Here is a 10,844-nt window from a genome sequence, read left to right as displayed (position 1 = left end):
CACGTCATATATTTACTTAGGCAATGATCAACCAACATTATATCCTCCTTATTTCTTCAGACTAAAACATGGGCTATAACACTGATTAGGGCTCTGTTTATGTGACTGGACTACCCAAGCTCACCAATCATGAGGTGTGACCCGGTCAAAGATCATAGGACTCACTCTTGAACTACGGCTTCCCCTATTCTCAAATCCTTGGGGTGTCTCATACCCTAGGCTATTCTCCATCTTTTTTTGTCTCATTTCACATCTGATAAAGTGCAAAAAATGGCCGTGTGTTGCGGCGGATGCACAATGCACCGCGGTGCATGGCACAGAGAGGTCTTCCTTCTCTCAGAGATGGCTGTGTGCTACATCAGACAATCTACGCACCATAGTGAGTGGCACAGCAACTTCAACTCTTCTTTTTCTTCTCCTTCCAATGCTCGGGTGGTCCGCCTTGATACCGGACCTACTATTAGGGCTGAAATAACATTAAACATGATTATTAGACCTCTCTAGCCACATACCACTTCAATTTACTTAATTGCCTTAATTAGGTTTAATTAATTAGGGAATTAAAACTCGAGATATTACAATAAGAATAGATAAATTATTATGCTTATCAATAGATAAAGTCAAAGTGAAGAAGAATCAACCTTAATAAGAATAGGAGAAATTACCTCTTGAAGTAAGGGTTGGATTGAATCCTTCTATTTTGGAGATTGAGTAGCTTGAGGTGTATTTATGTTCTTAATAGCTTCGTGAGCAACTTTTGTGTATCTTTAACTTGAAACTTGTAATTGCTCTCTTGTGGGGCTTGAGCTACTCCATGTGGTTCATAATATCTTTTTAGAATAGGACAATCATAATAGAAGTGGGAAGTAGCCTCATAGTGCACACAATAAAATTTACCCCTTTGTGCATATAATTTTTCTAGATGTTCAATGTCAATGGGTTTTATGCTCAACATGAGTGCTTAGATTAGATTCAAAACACATGGGATTGAAAAATTCATAACTGTGACTGGGATAGAAATGATCATAATATGGGGGGTGGACAATCAAAGTTATATGGTTGAAATTGATTATGAAAATGGGATATATAATCCATGTTTGGTGCTAAAAATGGATGAGAATGCATGTCAAATGAAGGTTAGAATGAATCATGATGATGAAACTAAGCCATAAAATGAAATGAAACTTATATCCACAATTAATGATTTAAATTCAAGCTCAAAATGATGGAATGACCAAGGAAGCTCAAATGATATGATATGTCCTATGCAAGTGTATGAGTGAAAATGCAAGCAAACAAAAATCAAGAGAATTTGTTTTTTTTTTCTATTAGACTCAACAACAATAAAAATTAAAATTAAAAAAAAATCAAAAACAATACCAAACAAGTAGAAAGAGAGTTAGAAATGCTCAATCAAGAAACTTTGCCAATTCTAGAATAAAACCCCACACACAAATACATACACAGCGGAAGCATTTAAACTTGGTACATTAAAGATCAAGAAAACATGTGCATCTCAGCAAAATTAAGTGAAATCTAGTATCGTGTGCAGTGGCTCGGCCATATGTGCCACAGCATGTGGCATAGAGGCCACAGTCACTGGCTTTATGCCGTGTGCCGCGACATGCAAGTACATGTGCTGTGGTGCACACATCTAAATTTGCTGTCAAATGGTAGTTTTTGATACAAAATTCAGATGTGTGCCATTTTCACCTACAAGGTCCGATTGAGATGGATCAAGCACCTACATAAAGCTTATTTAGAAATCTAACTAATGACACTAGTTTCATTTCAATCCAATATCTCTATCAAAAATTGGACACTAAAGTGAAATTTGACCATTTTCTGGCAAATTTTTGTCACTTAAGTGTCTAAATTCGAAACCAATTGTCATTAGCGACTTTTTGTGCCTTGACTATGTCCAAATGGACAATACATACCTAATTAACCACACACATGCACAATATATCCCATATATGCATATTTGGCTTGTAAACTGCCCATTTCACACTTTGGACCAAAATCACATTTTCGCTTCTTTAATCCCATTCAAGGCTAAATCACTACATATACTCTCCAACCAACTTATGTTAACACACACATATGTATTCATCCACTAGCCTATCCATTCATGTCACCTTTCACACATACACAAGGGCTAGGGAACTTCAAATCATCAAACATACCACAAATACAACTTTATACACATGATTGAATTCTATGGCATCTTATATATATTTACAAACTATTAACAACCAAATTCATTACACCAATTCTTACAAAGATTTAGGTGAGAGATGACAACTCAACCTATATCTTTTCCTTTTGATCTACTAGCACCAGAGCCTAAAAATTATAAATAACCACGGGTGAAATAAAAATATCAATAACTAATATAGTTCATTTAATGCCTATTACCACAATAAAACCATACCAAAGTATCAAAACTAAGGTAATATTACACATATATAAAAGTATGAATACATAACATCATTCTAGAGTAATTCCACACAATTACACACTACCATGATTATCTAGCCATCGAATCTCCAATGCTCCCAGACATGAAACTATAGGCTCTCCTGGATCAACCATTTATTGACCCGAGCACACTTTCGGTGGTAGAAACACCCAGCCAAAGGTAATCTAACCCACTTATGGACTATAGATTTCCTCTTCACACACTTGTGATAAAGGTGTCATTGACTCTTAACCACACTCTATCGGGCACTAATGAGTCAAGACAGCCTAGATGCCCTATGGTAATAGTCCCATAATATGTTGTATCGGATTACCCATAGTAACAGCTCGTATAATGCTGCATCGGATGTCCCATAGTGTTAACCCGACCAAATGGATTTTTCACTAACATATCTCCACGCACACACATCTCCACATATCCTGGGTGAACTCCCACCCCTTGTGATCATGCTCTCACACTTTCCACTATTTTCTTTCACATTGCCACAATGTGTAATGTCATAACACACACACACACACACACACACACACACATCATTTGAAATCAATTAACCTTACAAATCTCATTTCACAAACCATCGTACATGCTAAAACCATTTCAATAACAAATCATGCACAAAACTCTTAAAACAACAAATTCATCAATTTGTATTTACTTGTACACATTTATAATAGTTAATAAACACAATAAACTATATGGTTACCTCAACCCTTTTGTTTGCTAGAAAGGGTTACCTGTGTTCTAAATAACCCTATTTAAGCTCCTTTCTCATAATACGTGTGTCACGCACTAAAATCTACACAAAATTGACAACCTAAAGTCAATTTTGATTATTGACAAGAGTGCCAATTATCATATTTAATCACCTAATCACTATCAAATCCACATTTCATACTTGATTACACGCTTTACTAATTATTACCCCTCATTTCAATCTTTAACATTTTCTAAAAATTTTCCCTCACTACTCTCCTTAGATTAGGGCAATTCTGGCCTATAGCTTCAAAGCTTTATCGTTTCGACTCAAACCAGTCACAAAGTACTAATTTAGTTCCAAAGAACCTTTCTATTACTATAAGGTAAGAAATCAACTTCTTAAAACTCTTGAATTCAATTTCTCACTAGTTAAAACTAAGTGAAAGTAGGGTAGAATTGGAGGTTAAAGTAGTATGTGACTTACCCGATAAGTAACAGGTCAGAAACACCATCTTTGCTCCTGTTTATACTTGTCGTAGCACACCTCTTGCTCTTCTTTGTGCCAGATCTCTCCTCTCATGTTCTCCCATTCTATTTTTATGACCTAGCACATCCTTATTAATCAAAATTCTATACCATGAGCTGAGGCACATCCATCCCCCACCACGGCGCGTGGCACAGTGAGAGAAATCCTTACTATACTCACACGTCTGCTTTGGGATTTTTCTCTTCCGCTCATATTTGTTCATATAACATCCCAATGGGTCAAAATAATACTTCACTACTCAGAGCCCTAATCCCACATTAAATCACTAATCCATTCCTAATCAGTCATTAACGTATGATTAAAAATTCATGATGTTATAGTTTTCCCCTCCTTTTTAAGAATTTTGTCCCTAAAATTGAAACAACTACTAACTCACACATACTTAAGAGAATAATTGGGGGTATAGCTGTCTTATTTTAGTTTTTGTCTTCTAGGTTACATCACCAGGAGTCATACCTTTGCAAATACTTATACCAATTGAATAGTCTTATTTCTTAAATATTTATCCTTCATATCTACTATTCGCTCTGGTTCTTCTCGATAGGTTATATTCTCTCATAATTCTAGCTCTTCAAGCTCAATCACATGGGAAGGATCTGGTAGGTACTTTTAAGTTGACACATGTGGAATACACTATGAATCCCAGACAGTTGTGGAGGTAAAGCAATTCAATAGGAAACTAGTTTGATCCTCTCTAAAACTTCAAAAGAACTTATAAATCTAGGAGTCAATTTCTTGGCTCTAATTTATCTCCTAATTTCTATGACTGACATAACTTTCAGAAACATGTGATTGCCTACCAAAAACTCCAACGGTCTTCTTCTTCAATCAGCATAGCTTTTTTGTATGCTTTGAGCTATCAATAGCTTCTGTCGTATCAACTCAATCTTTTGAGTAGTTTGATCCATAATGTCAGGTCCTCCTATGCTTCTTTTACTCAATTTGGTCCAACACAACGGCAATCTACACTTTTTTCCATATAAAGTTCATATGGTGCTATTTGAATGCTAGAATGGTAACTGTTGTTAGATGCAAATTCAACTAATGGCAAGTAGCTATCCCAACTACCACGCAACTCTAGCATACAAGATTGTAGCATATCCTCTAGAGTTTGAATGGTTCACTCAATTTGCCTATTAGTCTGAGGATGGTAAGTGGTACTAAATTTTAAAGTAGTACCCATAGCTCTCTACAATGCTCCCCAAAACCTAAATGTGAATCTTAGATCTCGATCAGAGACTATATCCTTAAGCATTCCATACAAATGCACATCCTCATAGATATAAATCTCAGCCAACTTCTTAAGAGAATCATTGATGCTGATGGCTAAGAAATGAGTTGACTTCATCAATCGGTCTACTATCACCCAAACAGCATCGTGCCCCAACTGAGTTCTTGGCAATCCAGAGATAAAATCTATGGAAATGCTATCCCATTTCCACTTAGGTATTTCTAATGGCTGTAACGTCCCAGCCGGCCTCTAATATTCAATCTTTACTTTCTGAAAAATCAAGCATCGTGCTACAAACTTAGTCACATCTCTTTTCATTCTTGGCCACCACTAATAACGCTTAACATCCTGGTACATCTTTGTAGCTCTTGGGTGGATAGTGTACTTACTATAGTGTACTTTGTTTAGGATCACTCTTCTTAAGTTTGCTTTATTAGGCACACAAATTCTATCCCAGTAAACCACAAATCTATCATAATTAAAGCTTAAGTCTTTAGACAGATTCAACTCAACTTCTTCTCAAATTCTCAAAAGATACTCATCTCTTAACTATGCCATTCTCAACTCTTTCCAAAAATCACTACTGATTATAGTAGTATTGGCACCAACCAAAGCTTTCAATGGTGTATGTAACCTCCTTCTATATCCACTTAATATAAGAGAAGACTACGGTATTACCATTAGCTCACATCATTCACAATAATCAAATTCTATTTTCAAAAGCTTCGGCGGAAGACTTTATAAAATCAATTAAATCACAATACAATTAAAGAAAACACAGCAGAAATAATTCATGCACTTGTCAAGCACATAGTGGAAACAACCCACCAGTATTCCTAACTCAAATGCATGCATTTCAGCACACAAAATAAAACTTGGAACTTGGTACATGTGCTGCAGCATGTGGCACAAAGCCACATGCTCTCTTTATCTGTGTCATGCATTGTGGCATGTGCCTCCATACACCGCGGCACGCCTATCAGTTTTTCTGCTATCATTTTGACAGCAAAAATGATGAACTTTCGGTGTGTGCCAATTTCTCACATAACATCCGATCAGAGTAATTCAAGTGCCCACACGAAGCTTAGCTTGTATACTAACTAATGAGACAGGTTTGGACACGATCTAACGGTCCAATTAAAATTTGAACACCCGGGTGTAAAAAGTCACTTTTTATGAAAATTTTGCGCACCCAAGAACTCAAATCGATCCCTTTCTCTCATTAGACCACACTAGGCCTTGAACTAAGTCCAAAAGGATCTAATACACCTTATTGACCCCAAATTATCACAATCATACTCACATATCAAAATTTGACCCTTCTACAGCCAATTTCCACAATTCACTAACCTAAAATACTATACCATTTCTTAACATAACTTAGCCCACTCGGCTATTTCTCAACTCATACATATGCAATCATATTTACAATACAATGTTAGCCCCCAAATTACTCATTTCCTCATAGTTTGTCTTTGGCTTAAAATTCACCAACCCATAATCATTGCAACACAAACATATTCAAATCAAAGCCCTTTTGTCTCAAACAACACATATACACATAACTTGGGCTTGATTACATAAAAACTCAATTCAATACATGCATGCAACCTATGATAACTCATATACACTTATATATATAATCTTTCAATACAGTTCATTACATAACCTCTAAGTATACGGCTTCATAACTCAAGCTGGTCCAGACTCTCTTCCCTTAGCCTGATCACTTCCCGATCCTATAAACATGTAATCATGGGGGTGAGATAAAAATCTCAGTAACAGAATAACTCACTCTTATTGACTATCACGTGCAATAACATGATTGTAAACATAGTATACCATTAAAACCTCATAAAGTAGTATTTACATCACATATCACATTTCATTTTTCTACTTTTCATCAATCCCAAAGGATTCCATGGTATCTCACAATATTTCATCATATCATATAAAATACTAGCATGATCTCTACCAACCAAACCTCCAAATCACCTCGACGTGAAACCATAGGCTCATCTCAGACCAATGGACATTCTCATTAGTCTTGAGCTCACCTGCAGTGGTAGAATCACCTGGCTAAAGATGTTCTAACACACAATATTAGTTTCCCACAATACATATAATGGGGCATCATTGACTCCCACCCGTATCATAAAAATACTAAGGAATCTTTCATCTCCAACACAGTACCTTAATAGGCACTAAAGAGATCTTCTCTAACATAGCACCTTTCAAGGCATTAAGGAGAATTGTTTCCAACACCGTACCCTAACAAGGTACTAAGGAACCTTGCCATATAGTCTTTATCATTTCCTATACTTAGATGAACTCCCACCATTCAGATTATGCTTTCTCGAACAATTTAAGGTACCCTTTTCATAATTTACTTTTCTTATACGTAACCCATATATATATATATATCACTTCACATTACAAAACACAATTTTAATAATCATTTCGACTAAAAGTCATTTTTACACACACTATCATTCAATGCCACAAAACATGCTCGATTCAAAACTAGTTCATGCATTACATAGCATACCAACATATAGTTACAATAAATAGTTAAACAAAGGAAGTTATTCAATTACCTTAACCCTTCTCTCACTAGAAAGGTTACCCGTGGGTTTCAACTATCACACAAGCTTATCACAAGCTTTCTTTCTCTACTCACGTGTCCAATATGCCAATCTGAACACATTTGGCACATTTTAGTCAATTGTCCATTTTGACTAAAAACTCTTTTTAACACTTAGGGCTATATTAATTCGTAAACTCCTTTTCTTATTCATTTTAAGTCCATGACTACTCAATTACTACTTTACATCACCTCAGCTGGCCTTATTTCTCTCAAGATAGATTTTTTGCCTTAACTTTCTCTCTCTAAAGGTTAAAATTGAGCCTACAGGTTCAAAGCTCTACCGTTTAGCTCTAAACCAGTCACAAAGCTCTAATTTAACTTCCAAGAACCTTTTTATTACTATTAGGCAAGAATCAAACCCCTCAAATTCCATCGATTCAATTTCCCTATAACTCATTTTCAATGAAATTTGTGTAGAATTGAAGGTGAGAGTTATACGTAGATTACCTAGCATGTTACCGATCCGAATCACCTTCCACCGCTCCAAAATAACTTAACCTAGCTCCTCAGCCTTTCTTCTCTCTCTATCTCATGTGTTTCTCAAATTCTCTCCTCTAAATTTTTTTAAAATTCATGACTTATGAAGTGAATTTCTGGTCCATGCACCGCGACGCATGCAGCACAAGCCATAGGGCATGGCACAGTGAGATTTATTCTCACCTCACGTACTTGCTTCGAACTAAAATGCACTCTAATCACCCATATCTACTCATATAACACAAACAAGTCAAAATACCAATTAATCCTCTGAATCTTTAATCTTACTTTAATTTCCACTTCACCCTTGATTAACCTTTAAACTTAGGATTAAGAAATTCAGGATGTTATAGTTCTCCTCTCCTTTTATGAATTTTGCCCTCAAAATTCATAAAAGCAATAAATATATACCTATGGAAATAGGTGAGGGTATTATTGCTTCTTTTTATCCTCTGTCTCCCAGGTAGCATCACCAGGAACCATGCCTCGCCAGAAAACTTTAACTAATTCTCTTCCACATCTATGATTCGCTTTGGCTCAGCCTTATAGGTTTAAATTCTCCTGGAGTTCAATCTCCTCCAATTCTATCACATGTGAAGGATCAGGTTGATATTTCTTAAGCTGTGACATGTGAAACACCTCATGCACACCAATAACTGTGGTGGCAAAGCAATCCTATAGGCAACTGGTCCAATTCTCTCCAAAATATTGAAAGGACCAATGAATCGAGGAGTCAACTTCTTAGCTCATATCGATCTCCTAATTCCTGTCACTAGTATAACCCTCAGAAACATATGGTCTCCCATCAGGAACTCTAACGGCCTTCTACGCCTATTTGCAAAGCTCTTTTACCTACTCTATGCCGTTAACAGCTTTTGCCTGACCAACTCAATCTTTTAAGTTATCTGATCCATAATATTTAGTCCTAACATACTCCTTTTGCTCAATTCTGTCTAGCAAAGAGGCAATTTGCATTTTCTCCTATACAATGGCTCATACAGTGTCATTTATATACTGGAGTGGTAATTGTTGTTGTAAGCAAATTCAGCCAAAAAGAGATGGATATCCCAGCTACCTTTCAACTCCAATACACAAGCTCTCAACATATCCTTTAAATCTATATGGTTCATTTTACCTGCCTATCTGTTTGTGGATGATAAGCTGTACTGAATCTCAACTTAGTACCTAGGTATGTTGTAAAGCTCCCCAAAACTTAAAAGTAAATCTTGGATCTCTATCAGAAACTATATTCCTCGGCACACCATGTAACGTTACTACCTCTCGGATATAGATCTCTGCCAACTTTCTAAAGAATCACTAATCCGAAGAGCTAAGAAATGAGCTGATTTAGTAAGTCTATCGACTATAACCCGAATGACATCATGTCTAGATTGAGTTCTTGATAACCCAGTTATAAAATCCATAGAAATGCTCTCCCATTTTCATGTAGGAATATCCAATAGTTGTAACATTCCTGTTGGTCATTGGTGCTCTATCTTAACCTTTTGACAGGTCAAACACCGAGTCACAAACTCTGTTATATCATTTCTTCATACCAGGCCACTACCAATACCGTTTTACATCTTGGTACATCTTTGTAGCTCCCGAATGGATTATGTATTTGCTACAATGAGCCTCATTAAAGATAACTTTTCTCAAATCTACATCTTCAGGCACACAAATCCTATCCCGATAAACCACAAAACCATCATCATTAAATCCAAACTCAATAGTTTGATCTGCTTCAATCTCTTCTTTAATCTTCAAAAGACTTTCATCTTCTAATTGTGCCATTCTCAGTTCCTTCCGAAAATCATTGTTAATCTTAGTGGAATAGGCACCAACCAATGCCTTCAATGGCGCATCCTGCTGCGACACCATAAACGACTCCATCAATCTGTATTCCTTAACTATAAGACTTGCCATATGCAAAGTCTTCCAGCTCAAAGCATCAGCAACCATATTAGCTTACCCAGATAGTATTTCAATTCAAAGTTATAATCCTTAAGAAGCTCAATTCACCTTCTTTGCCTCATATTCAATTCCTTCTGATCCACCAAGTATTTCAAACTTTTATGGTCGTTAAACACAGTGAACACTACACCATATAGATAATGATGCCAAATCTTTAGAGTAAACACCACCGCTATAAGCTCTAAATCATGCGCAGGATAATTCTCCTTATGTGGTCTTAATTATCGTGAAGCATAAGCTACCACTCGACTATCCTGTATCAAGACATAACCAAGACCTTTCAAAGACGCGTCAGTGTATACCTCGTAAGGTAACCTTAGATTAAGGATAATCAACACTGGTACTGTGGTTAATTTCTCTTTCAGCTTCCTAAATGCCATTTCACACTAGTCGTCCCATATATAAGGCTAATATTTCTGAGTTAGTTTAGTCAAAGAAGAAGCTATCTGGGAAAATCCTTGGATAAATCATCGATAATACCCAAGTAATCCCAAAAAGCTACGTATCTTTGTGACTGAACTAAGACGTTCCCACTTCAACACTGCATCAACCTTATGTGGATCCATTGAAATTCCATCTGTAAACACTACATGTCCTAAAATCCTCACTTCTCTTAACCAAATCTCACACTTATTGAGCTTGGCATATAACTTCCTGTCTTTAAGAATCTGTAGAACTATTCTCAAATGCCTTACATGTTGCTCCTCATTCTCAGAATAGATCAGGATGTCATCTATAAAGACCATTACAAACTGATCTAAGTTTGGCCTAAAGATTCGGTTCATATAAT

At 36.3% G+C, this 10,844-nt stretch overlaps 1 protein-coding gene across 1 annotated transcript; it reads right to left on the bottom strand.

The window, feature by feature from the left end:
• Window positions 1-9,643: 9,643 nt before the first annotated feature.
• LOC129316445 (uncharacterized) lies at window positions 9,644-10,042 on the bottom strand. The gene is made up of 2 exons (XM_054960873.1): window positions 9,807-10,042; window positions 9,644-9,764 (listed from the first exon to the last, which is right to left on the bottom strand). Exons 1-2 carry the CDS (start codon window positions 10,040-10,042, stop codon window positions 9,644-9,646), a joined length of 357 nt encoding a protein of 118 aa, XP_054816848.1.
• Between the last annotated feature and the right edge of the window lie 802 nt (window positions 10,043-10,844).

This window comes from Prosopis cineraria, unplaced genomic scaffold, assembly GCF_029017545.1.
Source record: "Prosopis cineraria cultivar Desert tree isolate PC_DT_omini unplaced genomic scaffold, ASM2901754v1 PC7, whole genome shotgun sequence".
In the NCBI taxonomy this organism is placed as follows: Eukaryota; Viridiplantae; Streptophyta; class Magnoliopsida; order Fabales; family Fabaceae; genus Prosopis; species Prosopis cineraria.
Note: the sequence above shows the minus strand (reverse complement) of the source record. Positions and strands in the feature narration are given on the sequence as shown.